The following is a 27296-nucleotide window of genomic DNA, read 5'->3' as shown; positions in this document are numbered from 1 at the left end:
TCAAGCTCCAGACAGAATAAGAGAATAGAGATTAAGCCCACTGGGTCACACACCATAATCGGACACTTGCATTAGTGCGATGTTAAGTTACAAAGCAATTGGGCCTCCTATGACTACTTTCAGACAAATTTGTAGGATATATAAATCAGCTAGTGTCTAGAAACTCTGCTCTTCATTTCTTGTGGGAGAAGTCTAATACATACACATACACTTTCATCTTTATTTTATCACATAAAGGGTGGGCTTGTTACAAATTGTACTGTACTATTGTCATTTGTTTTCTTTAGGTTTATGCTGATTTTCATCATATGAGAACCTTGTTAGGACTTACTCCATGTTTTACTCACAAGGTGTGAAATGTCACCTGCTTATACTTGTTAGAGCCGTAGTGGTCGGATGTCCTGGGTTTTTTTTTTTTTCTTTTCAATTACTTTAAATTTTACTTTCAGACAAAACAAATAACTAAAGTGCAATAGTTTGATACAATCAATATTGATAGAACAATGACATGATAATATGGAATGCTTCACAACTAAACACTTTACTTTGAAAGAATACATGAGTAGTCTTCCCGCTAGGCTGTTTTAGCGATATTAAAAGGGCAAACTGCGCCCTGCAATGTGCCCCCCACCCAAAGAAGATGCCCCCCTGCTTCCTAGTGGAATCACTACATGAGGCCAATATGAGGGGGCTACAAGTCCATGCTTGAGGCATGGCAGAGAACTCCGTTATTGCAGACCATTTAGTTTGCATTTTAGTTTATTCCTAGGCATGAGAGCTGTGTGAGAAGACTTAATGGTTTGTCACGCCACTACTAGTGACAACTGCAATCAAGCCCCTGTATTGTGAACTTACATATAGGGTTATGAGAAAACTTAGTTTTACATAGCTCAAAAACAAATACATTCCTTTTAAAAGCATACAGAAAGAAAAAGAAGAACATTTGGGGCATATGACAGATGATAAAACACTACATAACGATGACAAAGAACACTGAATACAAAGACTTGTTTGTACTATAACATGGGTTAAACTAAATTCTAATCTCTAATCAGTAAGCCTCACAACATGTATATTAGAACCTTATATTGATTGCACGGTTTCAGCGCCTGCTGAAATTAAAACACTGCATCCTGAACAGATTTCTTTGGGGTACAATTGTTTTAGTGTGCAGTAGAAGCTGGAAATGAATCCCATACAAAACACTTGGGCTGGGAATTCCTAATCAATAATAAAAGATCAGTTAAATGCAAATTAATCTACATAGACAGTCTCAGATGTATTTAACAAAAACAAATTAGCCTGAGAAATCTATCAACTAGTAATGTGCTTCTTACCTTGCATACATAATCTGCAATGCAGTCAGGATGTGCGAGAGCGCTTGCTGCTTGGCAAGGTTGCCATCAATAGACAGGAGAATCTTTGCAAGGGATGGGCGGTGTGGCTTCATATTATTCACACCACTTATCTTGTTGCTGGAAGAGGATGAAGACTCTGCATCTGAAGATACACCTATAAAAAAGGTAAGGGGAAAGTGTTCAGTTGCTGCGTGAGTAACAAATATGTTCCAAAATCACCAAGATTATATGATAAATATTTTAACTATTTATGGAATTTACAACGGTTTACGATTTTACAGCACAAACCAAAAGGCAATTTACCAAGATAGGAAGCGCCCAATGGATCTCTGGCTGTTTGGAAAAGGACAGGCTCATGAACTGAAGGTGTTGCCACATCCACTGTTGTCCAAGCCACACTGTGAGAGGATCCACAAGCCACACGTGTTATCTTCTGTCCTTCCAATCCATGGACCAGGGTGGGCTTTCTGTTTACTGTAGTTGTTCCATTGCCTTGCTGACCATGGTCATTATCACCCCATGCATAGACCTGAAAGATACTATATTATGAAGACCCTTCTTTTCTTGATTAGTTTTTAAAGACTGAAGACATTACTGCCAAATATCTAAAAACTTGTTACTAGGTGTACTGTGCATGGGAAGTAAACCTAGAAAGATTGGATATTCAGTTTTGACATTGTACTGAAGCCAGTGTACAGAAATTGACTACTTGAATACTTCTACACAAGATAAAGCAAAATACAAATAAAACCCAATAAATATGTATCTATCTTACTTGTCCTGCATCAGTCACTGCGAGACAATGGAGTGCTCCGACAGCCACATGAATGATCTTCTTTCCTCTAAGCCCTTCAACAACTTGTGGTTTTCTTACATGGACATCTGTACCATGGCCTAATCGAAAGTAGTCTCCTTTGCCCCTGAAAAATTAGTACGATTAGAATATGCATCTTTATGGTATCAAGGACTTGCTTTAGATGCACACTCAGTGCTAGGAATTGCAAAGAAGTAACTGGCTTGCATTACAGAGTCTTTACTAAACTACAATTAGAAAGCCTAAAATTTTCAATTGGTATGTAAACCAGCTATAAAAAAAGAAAAGATACCAATAAAACAAACAAAAAAAAAACCCCACACAAATGCAACAGTCTTGAAAGAATTTCATATAAACTCTAATGCAGACGATCGTCTGATCGTTCTGCATGTGCTGGATCGAACATCCAGCAGACCCCCACTACTATAACGACCCCTATAGTAAACAGGCTAACCTGGTCGATATTGACCAGGTCTGCATGCTTTCACAGAGTACTTTAGTTCGTTGTCAACTACCATACGCGGACACACATCATCCATCGTATAGTCATTAGCAGGGCCCAGAAACTGTCAGATAGGATCGTTATCATTGAAATCTGACAGCTTATCACACCGTGTGTACGGGCCATAAAGCAAACATGCAAACAATTAAATCTACATGTAGCAATGTACATTTAAAACCTTGACAAACATGGCAAATACAAACTTAAGGCACCTACAAGGTAGTACATTCATTTTATTGGAAGGAACAGACATGTTTATTAAGAAGTTAGAAGAAACCCCTGCAAGCGCTCATCTAGTATTTGAATTAGAGGTATGCCCAAAAAGGATAACATCCTGTTAATAATGTCTCGATTATTATAGAGCCAACACTGATTAATACGTAGTCAACACTGGCAAAGAAAAAATCATGGAAATTAAAATGATGATCTAAGTTAGAGATAAAAGGTGGGATTTTACTATGAACATCAACTTACTTATGAATGTTTTAACAGGTATGCATATTAGATTGAAACTTATTTAGGCTTAGCAACTTTAGACAGAAGAAGAAATTCTTCTACCTCCTTATATTATGCATTCAAGAAATTGAAACAATTACACTGATCCTGCTCTATTATATACACACATGTAGGAAAATTCACAGAACATAACTTTAAACATTCTCTATACAGGTATTACAGTATTACCAAGTCCAGACAACGCCAGACTTTGTTAGTGCCAATGAAAACTGAGCACCGCATTCGATCTGACACACTCCCTGTCCATTCAGTCTCTCAATATTCTGGGGGACATTGCAGCCCTCACTGCCTCCGCGACCTAATTTCCCAAAATCTCCATCACCCCAGGAGAACACAAGGCCTGTAAACAAAAAGAGACATTATGAGATCATAGTTAATGGGAAAATGGCTTTACTAAATAAACTCCACAACCTGTCAAGCTGAAATCAAAGTATTTGTTTGCTGAAAGAATGCTTCTTACTACAGTTACACAAATCTGTGCTACAAAACCTTAAAGCTAATTAAACATAATATGGCCACTTCAGATCTGTAATGAAATGAGTAACACATCTAAGAACTCTTTTCTTGCTAGGGAACTCTGAATTCTTAAACATGAAATTACCTTCATCTGTAAGTGCCAGTGTCTGAGCATCTCTGCTTCCGCATGCAACCTGTATGACTCTATGGCCCAGGAGGACTTTTACCTGAAAAAATAAACAGTAGCTAATTAGCTAGCCACATTTTTTGAGATGGGGTGGGAGGCAGATGGTCAGAGAGACAAAGAGACAGGACAGGGTGCTGGAGAAAAAGGCTGGTGGTGGGAGAGAGGGAAGGGGGTGGAGGAAAGAGCTGCTAGTGAGTGGGAAAGAGTGGCATGGAGGAGTGAAATCTTTCGGGGGGGGGGGGGGGGCCTAAAAGGAAAAAAGGGGAGGGAAAGGGCTCAGTGGGGAAAGAAAGAAGGATGGGGAAGAAAAAAAAAGGAAAGGGGGGCCAAAAAAAAAAAAGACTGGAGGAAAAAAAAAAAATCTAAATAAAAGGACGGGGAGATAAAAATAAATAAAAAAGAAGGATGGGGGTGAAAGAAAAAAAAAAAAACAAAAAGACGTGTTAGGAGATGAAAAAGGATGGGAGAAGGAGGAATGGGGAGGAGAGATATAGTGAGAAGAGATGGCTGAAAATAAAAAGAAAGAAAAGGATGCACTTGTCCTCTTACAAAAACCAACTTCTTGAATTTAAAGGCGAGTGCCCTCCAATGGCTTCAAAGAAAGGGATTTAAAAATGTTTTTTCAACATCCTTTTCAATTTGTTTAATAATTATTGTGAGCTTTATACTATGACAAAATATTATACCAATAATATGAGGTCAACGATCCCAGCTTTGTTCTAGCCCAGCAAATTATTTTTCATCGGCTGCTGTTCGAAACCAGGAAAGAGAAGTGATTCTTGACAGAAGAAAAAAAAATTCTCTCATAACCTCTCCCAAACAGACATTTGTTCTGTTTTGCATGACATTCCAAGGAAAATGGTCAGGACGTTTGAGGCAATGCAATTTGCATGGTTCCTAAGAAGGGTGTTCCAGATAAAGTATAACGGAATGGGAATCTGAGATGGTATGGAGACAAGCCAATATGCATTCCTAATGTCCATAGAGACTGTTTATGAGCAATCTCATAGAACCCCCATCTTGAACCTGCCCAGCCAAATTTGTTTAATTAGGTGATTTCAGGTTCAAATATGACCAAAAAAATCCATGTGGTATCTAGACCAAGAATATAACGCCAACTCCTTCTACACCTTCAGTACTGGAATAACCAAACTCAAAATTGAATGACCATTCTCAGAGTGGTCCTTGAAGCTGTTGGCAGGCAGAAATGAAGCCTTCAACCATGCTACCAAATGGAACTGGATATGTGGGTTGTTCCAGCATGTAAGTGGACAATATTTTTAAATTAAGAATCTATGTTCCTCCTTTTTTCCCCACTTCATTTTAATGGATTGGCAACTCCCTTCCTGCCATCATACCATACACTGTCGACATACCATACACTGCCAACCACCTGACTCCCCACTCACTCTCTTTTTTTTTTTTTTTTTTTATAATATTTTCTTACTTCCATACTTAACATAAATGGCCATATGGAGGAAAAAAAAAACCTTTTCTCACAGAGAGCTTTTACCTTAGTGCATATCACTTGAAGCCAGGCTATAAGCCCAACCTTACCATGTGCCAATAATTTACCAAAAGTAATGGTAACAAGCACAAGTACAAGCAACTTCAGATTCAACCACATTCATGGCCAAAATATTCATATTTAAATCTAATGAGCGCTTCTATAAACAAGTCCAAGTCTTACCATTTTAGGCTTGAGCTGTGTTGTATTGTCACCATGCCCCAGTCTGCCATATTCTCCCAGCCCCCACGTGTACAGCTCACCGCTAGATGTGATAGCAGCACTATGGGAGCTGCCACAGGCAATGTCTCGAATACGCTTGCTTTTCAGAGCTTCTACAAGACGTGGTTTGTCACAGTTCCTGCAGAAAAACAATAGCTGGTATGTAAACTGACATTATAATGTAACAGGCAGTGCAAACAAATGAAGCGAAATGTGTAATGTACTGAAAGTTCTTTATTCTCATTTGATGTTCATAGATCATAAGATGATCACTGGTAGCTCAACAACTTCTATTTGTACATACTTAATGAAATAAAAACTTTGACTATGCTCACATTCTGCTGAAATGACCAAGCTTGCCATCATCTCCTTCTCCCCAGGAGAAAATTTTGCCATCTACAGTCAGAGCCATTGCATGTCTTCCACCTAAAAATATATTTAAATCAAATCAATGACAAAACCTACTGTAAGTTAAAAAAAGAGACACACTGAGCAATGTACTGTAGGAATGAGGTTCAATAATTTCACTGTACCTGAATGAACAGCAACTTTCTTCACAACATAGTTACTGAGAGCTGTCATTTGTCGGGGAATAGGCACTGTGCCACTGGATATACCTATACCCAATCTTCCATTAGTAGCCTCCCCACATGCATACACTTTACCCTCAGCCGTCACTGTAAAGAGAGAACAAGATGACAAGAGTAACCATGTTCAACTCCATAGCAGTCTGGCACAAACAGGTGAAACACTGCAAAGGGACACTGAAATGTGTTATGCAAATATTTTCTATGCACTGTGCAGGACCTTTCAAGAACAGAAAGAGAACCAGAAACAGTCAAGAGGTTTCTGACACGGTCAGATATTAATGCAAAGACATAAAAAAATGTTATCCTATAATTCATTGAAAATAAAATAAAAGCAATTGGTCTGGTCATGAAGGGCTCAGAATATTAAAATAAGTTGTGTACCTGCAAAGAGACTTTTGGAACCACCTGCAACCTGTACAACATTCAGAGCTGATAGTGTCTCAGAAAATGATGGAACTTTGATCTGCAAGGTAAAAGCATCCAATTAATTTACAAGGCTAAGCCTGTTGTCCATATCACTAAGCTGATAATTTATTTACCTTTACATAGCGCAAACACATTAGGCAGCTTTTTACAGAGAATATTTAGTCACTTATTCACTTCAGTCCCTATCCCAGTGGAGCTTACAATCTACATTCCCTCCAATATGGACACATCATAATGGGGTTACATCTTAACCTACCAGTACGTTTTAGGAGTGCAATAAAAGTCATCAAAAAGTCTTCTTACAATAAAGCTGTGTAGTAGGTTGTGTGAACAGTTTAAAGAAAATAGTCTCTCCAGAACTTTAGGTTTGCTACAGAAGCATTTTAGTCTGAGTTACATGGCTCACAATTGATATCACATCTCCCCTTAACACAAGAATCACAAGACCACCCTGCATAACAGAGGTTTGGTTTTACTCCATGTTACTTATTATTGTATTTATCCTTACAAAGGGAGATAATATCACAATAGAGGATGCATCGAAAAACAAGCAAAAAAACAAGCAATATAATTGAAGCAGCTTTTATTTCATTTCCTCATTTACAACTAGTGTGACTTATCCCAAATCCTGCTGTTTACAAGTAGGGGTGTGCACCGGCCACTTTTCGTGTTTTGTGTTTTGGTTTTGGATCTGGATCTTTCTTCATGTTTTGGATCTGGATTGGTTTTGCCAAAACCACCCTTCCGTGTTTTGGGTTCTGGGTTTTGTGTTTTGGATCTGTATTTTTTTTTTTTTTTTTAAAAAGCATAAAAACAGCTAAAATCACAGAATTTGTAGGTTTTTCTGCTCCTATGCTATTATTAACCTCAATAACCTTAATTTCCACTCATTTCCAGTCTATTCTGAACACCTCACACCTCACAATAGTGTTTTTATGTCCAAAAGGTTGCACCGAGGTAGCTGGATGACTATGCTAAGCGACACGAGTGGGTGGCACAAACACGTTACCCATCTAGGCGTGAAACTGCAGTGGCAGACAGGATGGCAGTTTGAAAAACTAGGCCCCAAACTGTACATAATGCAAAGAAAAAAAAGAGGTGCAAGATGGAATTGTCCTTGGGCCCTCCCAGCCACCCTTATGTTGTATAAACAGGACATGCACACTTTAACAAACCAATCATTTCAGCGCCAGGGTCTGCCACACAACTGTGGCTGAAATGATTGGTTCGTTTGGGCCCCCACAAAACAAGCTGGCAATTAATCTGTCCCTGCACAAACTGGCTCTACGGAGGCAAGATGTCATCCTCATCCTCCTCATCCACCGATTCCTCACCCTCTTCAGTGTGTACATCCTCATCCTCACAGAGTATTAATTCGTCCCCGCTGGAACCATGAACATCATCTTCTCCACATTTTGTGGAAGCAACCTCCTACGCCTTTCACTGACAAGGTTCCCGGCTGCACTAAACACTCTTTCGGAGTACACACTGGAGGGGGGACAACTCAGGTAAAATAGAGCCAGTTTGTACAGGGACCTCCAAATTGCTTCTTTTTCCTGCCAGTACAGGTACGGACTGTGTGACATGCCTACTTAGATGCTGTCACCGATGTAATCCTTTAACAGACAGATGCACGCTTGTCGCTGCTGCTTTGAGGATGCAAGTGCGGCTACAGCCCACACAATTCACAAAGACAGAAAAAAGAAGAAGAATATTTTTATTGTTTGTGTAGCACACTTTGAGGGTGTAACCACCCTTTAACAGACAGACGCACGCTTGTCGCTGCTGCTTTGAGGATGCAAGTGCGGCTACAGCCCACACAATTCACAAAGACAGAAAAAAGAAGAAGAATATTTTTATTGTTTGTGTAGCACACTTTGAGGGTGTCACCACCCTTAAACAGACAGACGCACGCTTGTCGCTGCTGCTTTCAGGATGCAGGTGGAATCTAGACGGGATTTGGAACCGGGGACACACTACCTCCATCAATTGTCTAAATCCCACTGCACTAATGGCGGATACCGGACGCACGTCTAACACCAACATAGCAGTCAAGGCCTCAGTTATACGTTTTGCTTCAGGATGACTGCTGTCGTACTTCATCCTCATCGCTAGGGACTGTTGGAGGGTCAATTGTTTAGTAAAAGTAGTGATGTTCCTACTTCCTCTCTGGGATGATGAACAACTCCCAGCAGCAGCAATAGCACTAGGAGGAAGTGGTTCTTGATCTTTCCCTATTTTATTTTTATCCGAGAAAGTTTGGTCCTCCATTGATGTTATATTGATATATACGTGCGGCTAAAGCGCACACAAACAGAAAATATTTTTTTATTTTTGCTGGAGAGTAGTGCACTTTGTGGGTTACACCACCCTTTAAGAAATGAGCCAGCCGGCTCTTTACTTATGGGACACAGGCGCACGCTTGGCGCTGCCCCTTTGTTGATGCACGTGCAGCCACAGTGCACACAAGTCACAAACACAGAAAATATATATTTTTTTGGTTTGGAGTGTACTTTGGGGGTTACAGCACCCTTTAACGGTCAAGCCAGCCGGCCCTTTACTTATGACACAGGCGCACGCTTGGCACTACTTTGTTGATGCACGTGCGGCTACTGCGCACACAATTCACAAACACACAAAAAATATTTTTTTAGCACTTGGGGGGAGCACCCCTGATGGACAGAGCACCCCCTGGACAACACTACAGCACCCCTTTAGGACTGGGACACTGCACAGGACTTTGGAGTGGACACAGCCCCTATGGAGAACTGACTGCACAACACAGTCCAGCCAGCCCCTATGGACTTTGAAGTAGTGGACACAGCCCCTATTAACAACAGCAGCACAGCACAACACAGCCAGCCCCTATGGACTTTGAAGTAGTGGACAACAGCAGCACAGCGCAGCACAGCACAACACTACTCTACACTACACAGCCCAGCCAGCCCTAACTCCCACCCTCCCTCTTCACTGTCCACAGCCGAGTGAGAAAATGGCGCCGACACGGGTACCTTATATAGGATCCAAAACCCGCGAGACTCGGAAGGCGGAATGATGACGTTTTGCCTCGATTTCAGATCCGAGTCAGGCGGGAAAAGTCGAGCCTGACTCGGATCGGCCTCGGCTCGGGGGGGTTCGGATTTCAGAAATCCGAACCCGCTCACCCCTATTTACAAGTGGCCAGGCCTGGAAGAACTGACAAATGACAATTTCTAAGTTCCACCAGGAGGCGCAAAATTAGCGTTCCTGTTAGGCTAGGCTGCCAGGTTCCGCCCCCACCTGTGGGCGGGTGGGAAAAATACTGGTGAAACGATCACCGCCGGTGAACAGATGCCGGGAGCATGCGCCCGGCATCTATTCAAAGAGACAGAAGAACTTGGGGACAGCCCAGCATATCCGTGTCGGGCACGCCCCAAGAGTGATGAAAAGTTGGCGCATCTTAAAGTCACAATCCCTTTTCTTGTAACCACGCCCCCTTTTTGGACGCGCAGATGTGTCCCTTTGTGAGTCCAGCTCCCTGCCTAGCACCGGACCTAGAGTGAATACTAAAAATCAATGTCAATAATGACCTGCTTTAGGAAAGACACAGAAGCCCTTTACTAAAGGAAAACAATGACCAATTCTAGAATCTGTCCAGTAAACCAATTCAAATATAAATGTCATGCAGGGGTAAACATAACGTAAAATAAAAATTGTTAAAACTAGATCACAGCTATTTATTGTACTAGTGTCTATGCCTGATCAATGACTCCTGTTCTTGTGTATCCCACCAAATCTAAATGAGGAAACATGAGATTTTCAGGTTGTGAGCACTTCCATATTTAAATGTGGAAAAGGAGTAAACCATGTTCTTTGGTAAATGAATTGTGAGAATAGTTTTTTGTCTTGATTAACCACTTAACTGGGCATTTTTTAAATAAATTTAATTACGTTAAACCAGTGTAATTTAATTAAGACCCCCGTGTCCATAGGCCCCCTTCACCTGCCACCCACCATGAAAAAAAGCCCACCTCCCCCAGTGTCAAAAAAATCACCAATATAAACCCCCACTCCCCTACTGGTAAAAGGTCTGCTGGCAGAGCCCCTGCCCTTACGCCGAGGGACAAGGGGCCCCAGTTTAGCACCCCCCTCCCCATGTATCACTATATATAGTCATAGTTTTTGAAATATATTTATATCTCCCCCAGGCAAAAAAATAAAAGGATTGCAAAAAGGTTAAAATTCTGTAAGAAAGGTTAACCTCCTCTGGAAAAACAAAAATTGACACGGCCGAAATCTGAACTTTCAAAGAACAAAGTGTGAGGCCAGCCTCCAAACCACCTTGAAGAAAGGCAAAGTAATAAGGCGGCAAACTTTGAGGTATAGATTCCTCGCTGTGCACAACAAAAGATGTAGATTTTCCATACCCTGTGGTAATAGCATGACTAAAGCGGTTTCCGAGCTCGCAGCATAGTGTGGACTACGAGCGAGAAAAACCTTTAGCTCTTAAAGCTCGGTTTCAAAAGCCAGGCCGTTAAATCCAACCAAGGAAGGTCCTCGTGTAGAAACTGACCCTGTTGCAGTAGGTCTGGTCGAAGTGGAGGATGCCGCTGACATTGGAGAAAGTTTGCGTACCAGGACCTGAGAGGCCATTCCTAGAGCCACCCGGAGCACCAGCAGTTGTAGCTCTCGGATGTGCTTAGGTACTCGAGGCAACATCGGGGTCGGTGAAAAGAGATATGCTAGATGAAAAAAACCCAGGACTGTCATGGCATCCCCTGTGGAAGCCAGCGGGTCCCTGAATCTCACATAAACTGGGTGCAGTTGTGACGCGAGGCCATGAAATCCACCAGTAGAAAGCCCCACTTCCTAAATAACTGATGGAAAACCTCCGGATTGAGAGACCACTCCCCCGGCAGAAGCTTGGTTCTGCTGAGGAAGTCCTCTTTCCAAGTCTCCACTCCCGGCATGAACCCCGCTGAAAGCATTGGAACAAGTCACTGCCCAGGGAAGGATTCGGACTGCCTCCACCATTGTCGAGGCGCTCTTCATGCCTGATAAGAGACGCATGCCACTGCCGTGGCGTTGTCTGACAAACTAATCTGACCGGCCGATCAAGACAGACTGACCTCCCAAGTAAGGCAGAAAGATTGGAATAGCTGTCCCCAATGGTGACCAATGGCTTTGGGGCCAAGGATGTAAAGAGACTCGCATCCATTGTCAAAATGACCCCAATGACCCAATCCAGAGCAATGATGGATCGTCCTTGGAGGAGATTATCAAACACCTACCATACAGTGGAAACTGGCGTTCTGAATGGTATCGACGGCGAGGCACCAACAGCACAGTCGTGACTAAGGACCGTAGGGCCATGCCATGGACTCCGGCAAGAAAACTTACTGAAGAGAGGTGTCGAAGACCACCCCCAGAACTTGAAGGCACTGACGAGGGTAGTAGGAAAGACTTCTCGAAATTAAGGATCCAGTCTGTGATCCCGAAGTACTTGAACCGTATGATCTAAGTTCTTTTGCCACTTCGAGGCCAAATGGGCCTTCACGAGAAAATAGCCCAAATAAGGTATGATTGGAATACCTTCAGTGCGCAGCAAACTCGCCACTACCGACCTGAGCTTGTTGAAACCGCGCAGAGCCGTACTGATACCAAAAGTTAAGGCCAAGACCTGCTTGGGAGCTGATCCGACTGCAAAGTGGAACGTGATGATACGAGTCCCTGACATCAAGGGAGGCCAAAAATGTATTGGCCTACATGCCGAGTAGAAGGAAACACCACCACAATGGCAGAGCCGAATAAAAACACACATAAGAGAAACATTCAATACATGTAAAACAAAACACAGTGGCAGGTAAAGCAGAGCTGGGAGGGAGTCCTGTGTCCACTGTGGAATTGGAGAAAAGGATTTTACTAGTAAGTACCAAAATCCTATTTTCTCCTTCATCCACCAGGGGACATTGGAGGTTAAGACACTGGGGACTTCCCAAATTTTCCTCCCCGGACGGGAGAGCTCTGAGAAACCTGCAAAACCCTGCGACCGAAACTAGATTTGGAGGCCGCAAAAAAGTATCTTACTGATAAAATCGAACAAAGGTATGAACCGTGGACCAAGTGACCGCACGGCACATCTGTGAAGCAGAAGCGCCCCGACAAGCAACCCAGGAGGCTCCCATGGAGCAAGTAGAATGAGCGGAAAGAGACCGGCTGCCAGAAAAGTAGGCCTGTTGAATGGCCAGACGAATCCATCTGGCCAACGTCTGCTTAGAAGCAGGCCAACCACGTTTGGAAGCATCATAAAGAACAAACAAGGTATCCAACTTCCATAAGGTAGCAGTATGGGCCACATAAATCCTGAGAGCCCAAAAGACATCTACGGTGCGTGAAGACAGAGAAGAATCCGACAACATCGGAACCACAATCGGCTGATTGATTTGAAAAGCCGAAACCACCTTTGGAAAGAAAGATGCCTTAGTATGGAGTTCCGCGCGATCATCGTGAAAAATTAGATAAAAGGAGGTCGACCAGAAAGAGCTCCTAATTCAGTAACCCTCTTTGCCGAAGACTGAGATCACCACTACATGGATTTCTGCCCAATAAAGAATGCGATGTACCTCGAGCATGGCCATGCGACTCCCGTCTTGATGATTTATGTAGGCAACGGTAGTCACATTGTCCGACTGGACACGAATAAAAAAAAAACGCTTCCAGAAGGGCATAAAAAAAATAAATAAAAATCGCCCGGAGTTCCAGCACGTTGATCGGAAGACCAGACTCATGTTGAGACAAACTGCCTTGGAAGAGATGATCCCGGACAATCGCTCCCCAACCATTGAGGTTGGCATCTTTTGTAATAATGATCCAATTCCAAATGCCGAACTGGCGACCTGCCGTGAGATGTTCGAGCTAAGTCCACCAGAGAAGGGAGATTAGAGCTTGAGGGGAAAGTCGTACCAGGCGGTGCATATGAAGATGCGATCCGGACCACTGAGCCAGGAGATTCAACTGGAAAGGACGAGAATGATATCGTCCGAACTGAAGAACCTCGAAAGCAGCAACTATCTTCCCAAGAAGATGAACGCATGGATGAATGAACACCCATTTCTGCTTGAGAACTAGGAGGACTAGCTGACTAATAGCATGAGCCTTGTCCACCGGAAGGAAGATTCGTAGAGCAGCCGTATCCAAGATCATGCCCAGAAATTGGAGGCGTTGAGATGGGACTTCTGAAAGTTGATTATCCAGCTGTGATGGATAAGTACCTGGCGTATCAAAGCTGCATGGTCATTGTGAATCTGAACAGATGGAGCTTTGATGAGGAGGTCATCCAGATAAAGAACAATAGTGACCCCCAACAATCTGAGATGAGCGATCACCGCCGACAATACCTTGGTAAAGATCCGAGGTGCAGATGACAGACCGAAGGGCAGAGCCTGAAACTGAAAATATTCCTCTTTGATGGCAAATCGCCTGATGTGGCCAAATTGGGATATGGAGATAAGCATCCTTGATATCCATGGATGCTAGGAACTCCTCTTGTTCCAGACCGGCAATCACCGAGTGAAGAGACTATCTTGAATCTGTAAAACGCCAGATAGAGATTTAATGATTTCAGATTCAAAATAAGCCTGTCAAAGCAGTCTGGTTTCGGAACTTCAAAGAGATTGGAGTAAAAACCCAGACAACGCTGATGGGTTGCAACAGGTATCAGAGCCTCGGGCACAATTCTAACAATGGAGCTTCTGGGGGATAGAGGGGGAGGAGTCACTCACATCTAAAAAATGTAAGTGCCAGCTCCACTCATTCAGTCGTCTACACCCCAGGGTCTTAACCTCCAGTGTCCCCTGGTGGGTGAAGGAGAAAATGGACATAAGACAACCTTCCAAGTTTTTACAGAACAGGAAGAGCCATGTGCTTAGCCAAATATGCCACCGCCGCGGAAAACGTGGGAGGCAATTCCAAAATTGATACAGGATCCACCGTTGTGAATGAAGGCAAGCAAAACGGCAAGGAACGGAGAACTTCTTATCCAGTGCTTGCCAGGTCTCCTCGATGAGAGTGGAGAGATCTGCAGCAAAAGGGAAAGTAACAACTGCTGCCCCAATGCTTGAACGGACCCCAGGGGCAGACATTGCGACCCCGGATGCCTGTATGACACTAGACTTCGCCTGTCAGTCAGTGCACAACACCCCACAGTCCACATGGCTACCGACAATTTTAAATTACACTTGACACAAGTGAAAAACACAGTCATGGCAACATTTTTTACCTTGACGTGTTTTGCGTATTCAGTCATTGGCCTCACTTGAGGCATGAGATATAGCGGTCTAGGGATCTTGGACACATGAAAATAACACCACCACAAGTCACAGGCAACTGCACGATTCTCTACAGAAAAGGCAATATAGCAATTAAATATACTTAGCCTTCCTGAGAGGCCCACAGCTACAGAGGAGAGGCGCTTAGATGAGACTGCACTAGCGAAGGATCCCAGCATGCAAGAAGATCCCAGAAGAGTCCAGAAGAGTCCAGAAGAGAACAGAAGCTCAGCAGCCGTCCTTGGACATGGTTGCAGCAAGTCAGGACTGTATCCCTGCTGTAGCCATGTCCAAGGGAGGCCACAAGCCAAAGGCTCTGCCCCCTGCTCTGGTGCTGCACTCTCCCTATCACAAGTGCTACTCCCCGCTCAGAAGGGGAAAGCACTTGATATGCTCCGTACAGGAGCTGTCTGTGAGGCTCGCACTCCCTGCAAGGGAGCCGCCCTTTGGAAAACCCAGCCAAGACGGAGCCAGCATCCAGGACAGTGCTGCCTTCAGGCACCCTCTAAAAGGGTGAGGGCACGCTCTGTCCCTGGGTCCAGACTGTTTTCTTTCTGAGATCGGAGAGCTATGTGTGGGGTCCCGCCGAGCGCACTCCCCTCTCCTATGGCTGCACAGTGGCGAGCTAATTGACAGCTCCCCCCAGCTGCCAGCACTCCCACTGTGCGCTGCTACAAGCAGCGTACAGACCCTAAATATATAAAAAGAAAAAAAATTATTTATAAATAAAATAGAAAGAGCTACCTAAAATCAGGGCTGCACATCAGCCCATCCAAAACGTGCCATGCTTCATCAGGCACCTAAAGAAGACTGGCATTATGGGGTTGCAAGGGGAGCTCAGTTTTAAATCTACAGTATAGTTTAAGTGCCAGCTCCAACCTGGAATCCCATGGTCCAGTGTCCCCCCAGCCTTGCTGCCAGAGAAAAATATTTTAGCATTCATCATAAGGAATCGGTATGATATACCGGCTGGCGCATGGCCGGGAGTTCGAATCCCAGCAGCGGCAGCCCGACAAAACAGCAGAGCCCGGCAGAGGAAGCCCGACAGCACTGGAAATCCTGATCGTGGTTAGGTAAGTATTGTCTAATCTAACCTAACCCCCCTAACTCTAACCCTCCTTAGGGGTGCCTAACCCTAAGTCCCCCCCCCCGGGGGGGTGCCTAACCCTAAGTCCCCCCCCCCGGGGGGGTGCCTAACCCTAAGTCCCCCCCCCCGGGGGGGTGCCTAACCCTAAGTCCCCCCCCCCGGGGGGGTGCCTAACCCTAAGTCCCCCCCCCCCGGGGGGGTGCCTAACCCTAAGTCCCCCCCCCCGGGGGGGTGCCTAACCCTAAGTCCCCCCCCCCGGGGGGGTGCCTAACCCTAAGTCCCCCCCCCCGGGGGGGTGCCTAACCCTAAGTCCCCCCCCCCGGGGGGGTGCCTAACCCTAAGTCCCCCCCCCCGGGGGGGTGCCTAACCCTAAGTCCCCCCCCCGGGGGGGTGCCTAACCCTAAGTCCCCCCCCCCCCGGGGGGGTGCCTAACCCTAACCGTCCCCCCCCCGGGGGGGTGCCTAACCCTAACCGTCCCCCCCCCGGGGGGGTGCCTAACCCTAACCGTCCCTCCCCCTAACCCTCCCTCCCCTTACCCTAACCCTCCTGGGGTGGTGCCTAACCCTAAGTCCCCCCCGGGTGCCCTAAACTTAACCCTCCCTCCCGAGGCTGTCCGCTCGGCATCCGCTCGGTCGGGATGTCGGGCACCTGTCTCCCGGCGTCGGGGAAATAAGCGGCGCCTAGATAGACGCCGGTCATTTATCCCACGGCGGGATAAAGCAGTCGGGAAGCCGGCATCCCGATTGTATAACCATCATAACCCCCTCCCTAGTGCCAATAGCTGCCCGCCCCCCGAGCTTAGCCCCACCACCTCACCTCCTGGATGCAAAGCGCAGTGCGGCGTGGTGCAGGGGGGACTGATCATCACACGCAGAAATCAGCATACTGGTGCTCGCACTTTAACTATAGATGCATGGCGCCCCAGAGTGCCATTCGCATTGCATTCTGTGCTGCGATTCCGGCAATGATGTCGGTGGTCACAGACTGTCGCATCACTGCACGGAGGCAAGAGCAGAAGGAGGAGATCGTTCTGCTCTTGTGCAGAACAGATCTCCTCTGCAGTAGCCAGACGACTGAGTGGCTGATGTGATGCGACCTTGGCAGAGGAAGCGCTACTGGCTCCGGTAGCATTACATACGACCGCGCCAGGTAAGTGGTTAAACTGACGATATCTGTTAAACTTACTGTATTAAATGTATAAACCAAGTCTTGTGAAATCACCACTGAAATTGTAAGAACAGTAGACATGGTTTGGCTTATCTGTTGCCAATAAACAACTGTTCATAAAAGACAGTGGCACAAAATAACACTTATGCATACAAAAATAAGGTTTTAATCAATGGTTTGTGGCAAGAAAGGAGTGATCAAGAAGACTTTACCTTGGAACCTTTTAATCCTCCCAGTTGATCCTTATCATTCAGACCCCACACAAAAACCTTGGTTCGGATTGTTGCTGCAGATTCGGAAGCCGCAGCCTTTTTTCTAACAAAACTGAAAACAGTGTTATTGCAGAAATTCACACATTAATGGCACCAGAAAATATTCTAATTCCTAATTAAAGATCTCATTCATAATATATCTATATCATTCCATAACTCAAAATCAATCACACACTGAGTTACATGTATTCACAATAAATAAACCAGAACTGGATGAGACATTATTCAAATTGAAAATATTGTAGGGTGGTTTCATTTTAGACAACAATTCCCATATGAAAGACACATTCTTTGTCACTTTAGCTTTACAATTGTCACACTTACCTGCCAGTGCTTGTCTTATCGTCGTCTTCTTCCTCATTGTCTGATGCAAGAAATGGAACAGTCGCAAGATCTTCATCCTCTGCCCGGATCTGCCCAATAACACTCAGCTCATGGATCTTACAATCGATACCAGAGCTCCGACACTGCTTTATCGCAATTTCTATATATCTGTGATACTTCACAAAATACAGAGGTAAAGATACATCAGAAATTGAAAACATAACAAAAAACCCCAAACATGCTACTACAGTTCCACCTACCTCTGTACAGTCACTGAGAAGCAACACACTCATGTCAGTAGGATTTATGTTGATTGTTTTTAACTCTATTAGATTATTGAGGGAGTTGCCACCTAAAAATTGAAACGTTTGTTACCAATTGTAAGGAACACACAAAAGCAACAACATAACTAAGAATAAGGACTGCTCATACCTGATACAACAACTAGAGAGGGCATATAACTGCTGTCTGCTGGGTCCACAATCATCATCAACCTATGCAGCAGTACATCTGGAAACATATCCAGCCTGATCCAGTGCTAGTGAAGGGGCACAACATATCAAGAGAAAGTTACACTTGCTGGGATTTATAGTTCCATATCATTGTTCCTTCACAGAACACACATCCTTACAGCAATGAAAACAAACACACATAAATCATGTCCATTGAAAATAATTGCTTTTAAAATTGCTGATCGTTGAGATTGCCCAGGCTATATCAGCCCTTCACCCTAATAAATCCCCTGGGCCCAATAGATAAACTGGACGATATTATAGAACTTTTGAAACATGACATTGTACTCATCCTTTGTGAGCTTTTTTGCTTTATACAGAAATACACTCCATTTTTCCTGGCTTCAATATGTCCTTCAATACACCTATTTCTAAGCCGAATAAAGACCTGTCCTTACCTTCCTCGTCTCCCCAAATTACCTTACTTAATGTTGATTTTAAATTGATAGCCAAGAAAATCTCATATAGGCTTCAGACCTTTTTTTCTTCTTTACTGACAGACCATCAATAAGGCTATGTCAGAGGCAGACAACTCTGTTAAAGGCATCCGCAATGCAACTGCGGCGTGGTTGCCAATTTTTTTTAAGCCTTGAAGCTACTAAGGCCTTTGCTATGGTCACTTGACCGTATCTCTATGAAATTTTAGACACACACGGGTTTATTTCTAGCTTTATGGCCCTAATTACATTTTTTACACTCTCCCCTCTACTTCACTGTTGATTAATGGTACTGTTGGGGATAGACTCACTATGGACCTGATTCAGACCTACCCGCAAGCGGTCGCTCGCTCATTCGTGGCCGATATTTCCAATCTGCGCATGTGTATGCATCCCAATGTGCGTGCGTGAACCACTGCGAGGGGTTTGGAAGGGCTCGCTCGCCCAGCATAGACAGCCCACCTGAATGAGTGACAGGAGAAGCAATTTGTGGGTGCTAACAGGGGCAGGGCACTACTAACGGGGGAGTGGAGGTGCGAACGCAGGCGTGCCTGAGTGTTGCAACGCCGTTTCAGAGGCGTGCATAATTAAAAGGCAGCGTCATAGGTCACGTCACTTGGTGGAATTTCACACTGAAGTGTTCGCAGTGCTTGCGGCAAGGTATAGTCAACCTCAAGCGCTGCGATCACTTTCGATGCTGCGGAATGTATTAATGGTTTCATGCAATTCCTGGAGATGACGTACGCAAGTGGGAGTCTTTAGACAGGCTGGTGGGCGTCTACAAACAAAAAGTGATCACTCGCAAAAACAAAGTGGGAGTGCTTATGACTTGCCCTACGAGCAGCTGCCTTGACGTCACTTACCCGCATTTCCATATGCTCGGAGCGAGCGATCGCATCTAGCCAGTTGGTCTGAATGAGCTCCTATGTCTCAAGGTACAAGACAGGGTTGTGCTCCATCACCCATACTCTTCAACCTAGCCCTGGACCCATTGATTAGAGTTTGATAACACGGATTACAATTTCAGGGTAGCAGCATTGATAATGAGGAAACTAAGATATCGGCTTTAGCGGATAACTATTTATTGTATCTGTCGAATCTGAGCAAAAACAAGAGATATGGTAAGAACTTACCTTTGTTATCTCTGTTTCTACGAAGTCCATAGGGTCCACAGGGTTGACCTTGGGGTATAGCTGGATCTGGATCCACGGGCACCACGCAGTTAAAGCTTTGCTGCTCCCAGGATGCACTTGGGTCCGTCCTCCTCTATACCCCGCCCCGGCCACAGGCACCTCAGTTGGTAAGCAGCTAAGGCCGGAGGAGGAGACTAAACAGAGAGAAGGAAGACTGGAACACACAAGAAACCATACTCACAGAAATGGGAGACGGAAAAACGGTGACCAGCCACACAGCCCATTTGAAGCCAGGTGCGTCAGGGCGGGCGCCCTGTGGACCCTATGGACTTCGTAGAAACAGAGATAACAAAGGTAAGTTCTTACCATATCTCTTGTTTTCTACTTCAGGGTCCATAGGGGGTCCACAGGGTTGACCTTGGGGATGTCCCAAAGCAGTTCAACTAAGGGCGGGGACGCTCCTGTGCTGAAAGGAGTACCCGGCGCCCAAAGGATGCATCCTGAGAGGCGAAGGTGTCAAACGCATAAAACCTCAAAAACGTCTGAATTGAAGACCAAGTAGCCGCCTTACACAGCTGAACAGCGGAGGCGCCACGTCTAGCAGCCCAAGAGGGACCCACAGAACGAGTGGAATGAGCCTTAACAGAGGCTGGCACAGGTAAACCCTCCTGCGCATAAGCCTCACAAATAACTGAACGAAGCCAACGGGCTAACGTTTGCTTGTTGGCAGGCCAACCCCTCTTGTGAAAACCGAAGAGGACAAACAAAGAATCCGACTTCCTAACCGAAGCAGTCCGGTCCACATAGATTCTAAGTGCCCGGACCACATCCAAGGAAGCCTCACCAGCAGAAAGATCAGGTGACTGAAAAGCTGGCACAACAAGTTCCTGATTAATGTGGAACTTTGAAACCACTTTGGGCAAAAACTCAGGACGCGTGCGGAGCACTGCCCTGTCCTGGTGAAAAATCAGAAAAGGAGGGCGACAGGAAAGCGCCCCCAATTCTGAAACCCTCCTGGCCGAAGCAATTGCCAGGAGAAAAATGGTCTTAAACGTCAGCCACTTGAGCTCCACCGACTCAAGCGGCTCAAAAGGAGGACCCTGCAAGACCCTCAGTACCACCGTCAAGTCCCACGGAGCCACCGGAGGCACGAAGGGAGGCTGGATCCTGAGAACACCTTGGAAAAAGGTGTAAACATCTGGCAGTGTAGCAATCCGTCGCTGAAACCACACGGACAAAGCAGACACATGAACCTTCAGAGAGGCCAGGCGTAAGCCGAGGTCCAAACCCGATTGAAGAAATTCCAAGATTCTGGAAACCCGGAACACCTGCGGATCATAGTTTCTGGATTCACACCACTGAAAATAAGTGCGCCACACCCTGTGGTAAATCCGCGCGGAAGCAGGCTTGCGTGCCCTAAGCATGGTACCAATCACTGAACTGGAGAAACCCCTAGACCTCAAGACGGCTGTCTCAAGAGCCACGCCGTCAAAGACAGCCGACCCAGATCCGGGTAAAGGCAGGGCCCCTGAGACAACAGGTCCCGACGCTGAGGAAGAAGGTACGGAGCGTCGATGGAGAGGCACCTCAGATCGGAGTACCAAGGACGTCTGGGCCACGCCGGAGCCACCAGCACGAGCGTGCCGCCGTCCTGCTTGAATTTCCGCAGAACCCGAGGAAGTAAGGATATCGGAGGAAACAGATACGCCAGGTGAAACGTCCATTTCACCGACAGAGCGTCTACCAGACAGGCGCCTGCGTCTCTTGTCCTTGACCCGTAAACGGGCAACTTGTGATTGTGACGGGAGGCCATCAAGTCCAGCTCCGGCAGCCCCCACCTGTCCACGAGTAGCTGAAACACCTCTGGGTGAAGCGACCATTCCCCGGGATGCACATCGTGACGGCTGAGGAAGTCCGCCTCCCAATTGAGGACTCCGGGAATGAAGACTGCCGAGATCGCTGGAACGTGACACTCCGCCCAAGCAAGAATGCGAGACACCTCCGACATTGCTGCCCGACTGCGAGTTCCCCCTTGGTGGTTGATGTACGCCACCGTGGTGGCGTTGTCGGACTGCACCTGAACCGCCCTTCCGTGAAGAGCGGGGCCGGACGACTGCAGGGCCCTGTACACAGCCCGCAGTTCCAGGATGTTGATGGGGAGAAGTGCTTCTTCCGCGGACCAACGACCCTGAAGCGATAATGAGCCGGTCACTGCCCCCCAACCCCGAAGACTGGCATCCGTCGTGAGCAGGACCCAGTCCGGGATCCAAAAGGGGCGCCCCTCGACCAGATGCGCCGTCTGAAGCCACCAAGCCAAAGACTGCCGAACCTCCGCGGACAACACCAGCATCTGAGAGCGGATCCGGTGAGGTAACCCGTTCCATTCCGATAGAATCAGCCCCTGCAGGGGCCGGGAATGGAACTGGGCAAATTCCACCATGTCGAATGTCGACACCATGGACCCCAGAACTCTCATAGCTGAATGGACCGACAGGCGGCAACTGCTCAGGCAACTGTGTATCCGCAGCTGCAGGGAGGAGACCTTCTCTGGAGTCAGGAAAATCCGCTGCTGACGAGAATCCAGCAGGGCTCCCAAATGAGCCATCCGCTGTGATGGAATCAGGGAGGACTTCTTCCAGTTTATCAACCACCCGTGTGCTTGAAGACAAGCAATGGTCAGGTGGAGATGTCGAAGAAGCACCTCCGGGGAGCTCGCCAGCAGCAGAAGATCGTCCAGGTACGGCAACAGACGTAGACCCTGACCCCGAAGGTGGGCAGCCATAACCGCCATCACCTTGGTGAACACCCTCGGAGCCGTGGAAAGGCCAAAAGGCAACGCCCGAAATTGGTAGTGATGGTTCAGGATAGCAAACCTCAGATACCGCTGATGTGCCGGTGCTATGGGCACATGGAGATAGGCGTCCTGGATATCGAGGGAGACCATATAATCCCCGGGTTCCATCGCCAGAATGATGGAACATAACGTTTCCATCCTGAACCTGGGAACTCTGAGGTATCTGTTCAGAGACTTCAAATTCAGGATAGGGCGATGAGAACCATTGGGTTTCTGTACCAGAAACAGAGTAGAATAGTACCCCGTCCCGCGCTGAGACTGCGGAACGGGAACAATGACCCCTGCTTGTAGCAAGGATTCTATAGCTACCTGAATCTGACCAGCTTTGGTCTTGTCCAGAGAAGGACTCGTACAGAAAAACTGGTGGGGCGGCCTGAACCGAAAAGACAGGGCGTACCCCTGAGAGACTACTTCTCGAACCCAGGCATCCGTGGTGGTATTGTGCCAACACTGGGCGAATTGGAGAAGTCGGCCTCCCACTCTGGGGTCCCCCAGAGAGAGGCCCGTCCCATCAGGCAGCAGGCTTATCCTCCTGCTTGGAAGAAGGGCGCCGAGCACTCCATGCCTGCTTCTTGGGCTTGGGTGCGGCCTTGGTCGCCGAATGTCTCGGGAAGGACTGGCCCTTGGCCTTACACTGAAGCCGAAAGGACCGAAAGGCAGAGCTCCTCACTTTAGCCGGCGCAGAGGCCGAAGGGAGAAAAGCCGACTTGGACTTAGCCAAAGTATCCACTATTCTGTCCAAATCCGGACCAAATAGTAAATCACCATTAAAAGGCAAGGCCTCCAGACCCTTTTTTGAATCTGCATCAGCCCTCCAGGACCTCAGCCACAGGGAGCGCCGAGCAGACACTGCTGCAGCCGACACCCTAGAAGTGAGCAGGCTGGCATCCAAAGACGCTTCCCCAATATAGGAAGCTGCATCCCGCATCTGTCCCACTAACGCTCTCTGGATATCCGGAGCCTCATCAGGAAAGGTATCCTCCAAGGCATTGGCCCATGCCTCAATGGCTTTAGCCACCCAGGAGATAGCCATGGACGGGCGAGCCACCGCCCCGGAAAGAGAATAAATGGACTTTAAACAAGTCTCCACCTTCCTGTCCGTGGGATCCTTCAAAGAGGAGATAGACGGCAATGGCAGCGTCGCGCTTTTGATCAAGCGGGTAACGTGGGAATCCACCGCCGGCGGAGTTTCCCATTTCCTGCAATGAGCTTCAGGAAAAGGATAGTTCGCCGCCAACCTCTTCTGTGGATGGAACCTCTTACTAGGTAATTGCCAGGCCGCCGCCATATGATCCGATAATTGATCAGACAGGGGGAACACAGTTGAGGTCACCTTGGCCTTTTTAAAATTAGGAAACTTCGACCTAGGAGCCGGCGCATCATCCTCAACATGTAGGATAGCCCGCACCGCCCTAACTAAGGCTGGAACATTAATGGAGGACTTAGCTTCCACCTCCTGCCCCATGACATCAGAGTCAGAGTCCTCATGGATTTCTCCATCATCTGAGGACACTTCCGAGTCCGACAACTGCGCAGCTAGTGAACTCACAACCGGACGTTTAGACACCCTTGGTGGCACATCACCTTGCAACATGGACTGAAACGCAGAGGATGAAGCCGCCAGACTCTGTACGGAGCTGGATAGAACATCCACCCAAGGCGGAGGAGTCGTCGGAGCAAAACTCTGCAAAGGCACTACAGACTGACGCGTCCCTGGGGAAGACTGCACATACACAGGCAGTCCCGAGTAAGGACCCACAGTCTGGGCCCCGGGGGAAGACCGCAACATTTGTGGAACCCTCGGGGAATGGGGGATGGTGGGCTGCGGTAACGCCCTAGAAGGGACCGCTGATGGGACCGATAACCGGTCCGCAATAGACGCCAGCACCTGTGAAAACATCGCCCAAGGAGGGTCCTGTGATACAGGGGGGTTGGAGGGGCCCGGTACCAGCTGGCACCGCCCGCACAGACCATCCTGAGATAAGTCCTCCCCATCAACTCCAGCAGCACAGCGTCTGCAGGAAAATAGCACAGGAGCCACAGAGCGCTCAGTCTCCTCATCAGACATGATACCGTAAATCACAAGAAATAGGTATCACCAGAGGAATTACGGTTTTAACACCTGCGCACTCACCAGTATGCGACACAACAGCCCAGATATGGTACTGTGTAGCACACAACAGTATGTGACTGACCCCACAAATACGTGTTTTATATAAGTGAGGGTCTCAGAAAAACGCCCTTCCCCCACACACCTGCCGGGCCATAGGAGAAGGAAAGGGATAGTTATAAGCTGACAGTAAGGAGAATAAGTCACAGACAGGCAGCACTAGCAATAGTCACATACAATGCAGAAAAGTTAGTACTCACTGCACCTTCCGCTACAATCAACCGCCCAGATTCAGTGTCTGGGAGGGCTATAGCGCTGTGTACACTGTCCTTTAGCAGGGGAGAGGTACACAGGGGGACCGGTCCACTTGATACCACCTGGGAGTCTGCGATGTGCCAGTAAAGATGGCCGCCGGAGACCTCAGAGGAGGAGTGGCCGAGAGATAAGAGCAGCTCAGCGACGCCAGACTGCTAGTTGAAAGGCGCGCTGAGCTGAGGGGAGGAGCCGCTAGACAGGGAAGGCTGCCTCCCCTGGCTAGCAATTAACCCCCGGGTTGCCGGTCCCGCTACCAGCCTGATACCCTGGTGGTCTAGCGTACACGCGGGGTATTCCTCAATTGAGGGGGAGCCCGCCGCCGCCGCTAGCGCCTCCGGTCTGTCCCCAGAGACCGGAGGCTCCTGACTGCATTGAAGTATCCGCGGGCCGCCGCACGCTGCGACCCGCGGCTTACCTGATCCCCGTCGCGTCCGGCAGCAGTCAAGGGAGTCCCCAGAGCCCGGCTAGTACAGGCTCTGGGGTCCCGCCGCGATCCCCAGAGCTGTACTGGCGTCGCGGCGCCAGCGGGGAGAAGGAGCGGCAGCGTGGACGTCCTAAAGGACAGTCTGATGCTGCCGCTCTAAGTGTAAAAAAAGTAGAAAAAAATAAAAAATTTCTCTTTTAAAATAAAGCTTAGGGGCTGCTCCTGCAGCCCCACTGCGACAGGGTGACCCGACTCCGGCCGGGCACCAACTAAAACTGAGGTGCCTGTGGCCGGGGCGGGGTATAGAGGAGGACGGACCCAAGTGCATCCTGGGAGCAGCAAAGCTTTAACTGCGTGGTGCCCGTGGATCCAGATCCAGCTGTACCCCAAGGTCAACCCTGTGGACCCCCTATGGACCCTGAAGTAGAAATATATTTTGTAGAGCGTTGTAATGCAGTTTTCTACAAATCAAGGGGAAAAAAATATAATTCTTGCATTGTTTGGTTAGATTGTTGGTAAGTTTCTAACTGCTCTCAACAGACGCAAGTCTAAACCCATGATTAAATCTAAAAAATAAACAAAGATCCACCATGTTTAAATAGATAAAAGCATGGAAATGTGCCATATAAGAGGGCATTAATCTACATAAATACAGTTCAGGAATTTTGCCTTGGTAAAGTGGGTGGTAGAAGATAATGCATTGGATTTTTATTAATCACTTTCGCCTTGGAACAAGGTCTCCTGAGTCTGCAGAACATGCTTAAATATACCTTGCCTTGTGAGCCAGAAGACTGCCAGCACTGATCACTGCCATCAATAAGACGTGATGCTTGATTCGCAGAGGAAGAAACGGTCAAATTTTTCACAATCCGGGACCAATCATCTATCAACATGCCCCTCTGGCCACTATGCCGCCGCTTTAGCTGCTTGCCAGAGCGCCCACAGAACACTGGTGACTGACCTGTTTTACCAAAATATCAAAAAACAATAAAGGCTCTCAATGTATATAGACATTAACTCATAATTATTACTTACACGATATGCTGCTAATGAATCTACCTGGCTCATTTATTCTGCCAAAAGTATGCCTTGTATTATGTTTTCGATTCTTGAAGCAGGTTTCACAGAAGTCAAAGTCATCGCAATCTCGACATTTAAATCGTGATCCATGAATAGGAAACATCTGACAGCCATCACAACTGTTGATTTAAAAAAATATATATATATATCTTTAACACTTCAACCTTTAGCCAGTAAGTCAGTATGAAAGACAACTGCTTAGTTCTAACTGGTTACAAAATGATCATATATAAAATAGTATAATCGAGGTGCTTTAGCTTAGCAATGGACTGTGTTAGTAACTTCACCCAACCACTGAAAGCGTGTGCGACAGAGTACTGAAGCGTTTACGCAAGATTGTCCACCCTGCAACTTAGCTGACATTTTACACAAGTGTTAGAAGTCACAACTGAAGTCCCATCAGGACAAGACCTAAAACTCCTTCCTCTTTCCAATATAATGGAAAGTAGGGCTAAAAGGACAGATACATAATAAAAAGTGAATCTCATACAAGGATCAACACTGAACCAAGAAGAGTAAAACTGCTGAAACAATACACAAAACACCCTATGCAACCCAACCTGAGCTAGAGTAAGTCACTGCAGCCTGGGACAGAAAACCACAGCAAGTGCTGTCAAGCCTGCATACAGACCATGTCACGGCAGCTCTGTAGTATCTAGTGTAGGGCAGCCACAGCTGAGGCTGCCCAACTGACCTG

The 27296-nt window shown here is 46.8% G+C and overlaps 1 protein-coding gene across 5 annotated transcripts in view; it reads right to left on the bottom strand.

Annotated features, from left to right (window-relative positions):
• HERC2 (HECT and RLD domain containing E3 ubiquitin protein ligase 2) overlaps nt 1-27296 on the bottom strand; it is a 268507-nt gene that overhangs the window by 65258 nt on the left and 175953 nt on the right. For all 5 annotated transcript variants that reach the window (XM_088454087.1, XM_088454088.1, XM_088454089.1 and 2 more), the window contains exons 52-66: nt 26579-26718; nt 26290-26480; nt 18167-18272; nt 17995-18086; nt 17735-17910; nt 17351-17462; nt 6534-6615; nt 6096-6239; nt 5898-5988; nt 5524-5701; nt 3792-3873; nt 3359-3530; nt 2134-2278; nt 1662-1887; nt 1338-1512 (exon numbers count right to left, since the gene is read on the bottom strand). In XM_088454087.1, coding sequence (XP_088310213.1) covers nt 1338-1512; nt 1662-1887; nt 2134-2278; nt 3359-3530; nt 3792-3873; nt 5524-5701; nt 5898-5988; nt 6096-6239; nt 6534-6615; nt 17351-17462; nt 17735-17910; nt 17995-18086; nt 18167-18272; nt 26290-26480; nt 26579-26718 — 2112 coding nt within the window. The remainder of the gene's footprint in view (nt 1-1337; nt 1513-1661; nt 1888-2133; nt 2279-3358; nt 3531-3791; nt 3874-5523; nt 5702-5897; nt 5989-6095; nt 6240-6533; nt 6616-17350; nt 17463-17734; nt 17911-17994; nt 18087-18166; nt 18273-26289; nt 26481-26578; nt 26719-27296) is intronic.

Source organism: Taudactylus pleione, unplaced genomic scaffold, assembly GCF_031769625.1.
Source record: "Taudactylus pleione unplaced genomic scaffold, aTauple2 ptg000609l, whole genome shotgun sequence".
In the NCBI taxonomy this organism is placed as follows: Eukaryota; Metazoa; Chordata; class Amphibia; order Anura; family Myobatrachidae; genus Taudactylus; species Taudactylus pleione.
This window is presented reverse-complemented; position numbering and strand designations above follow the sequence as displayed.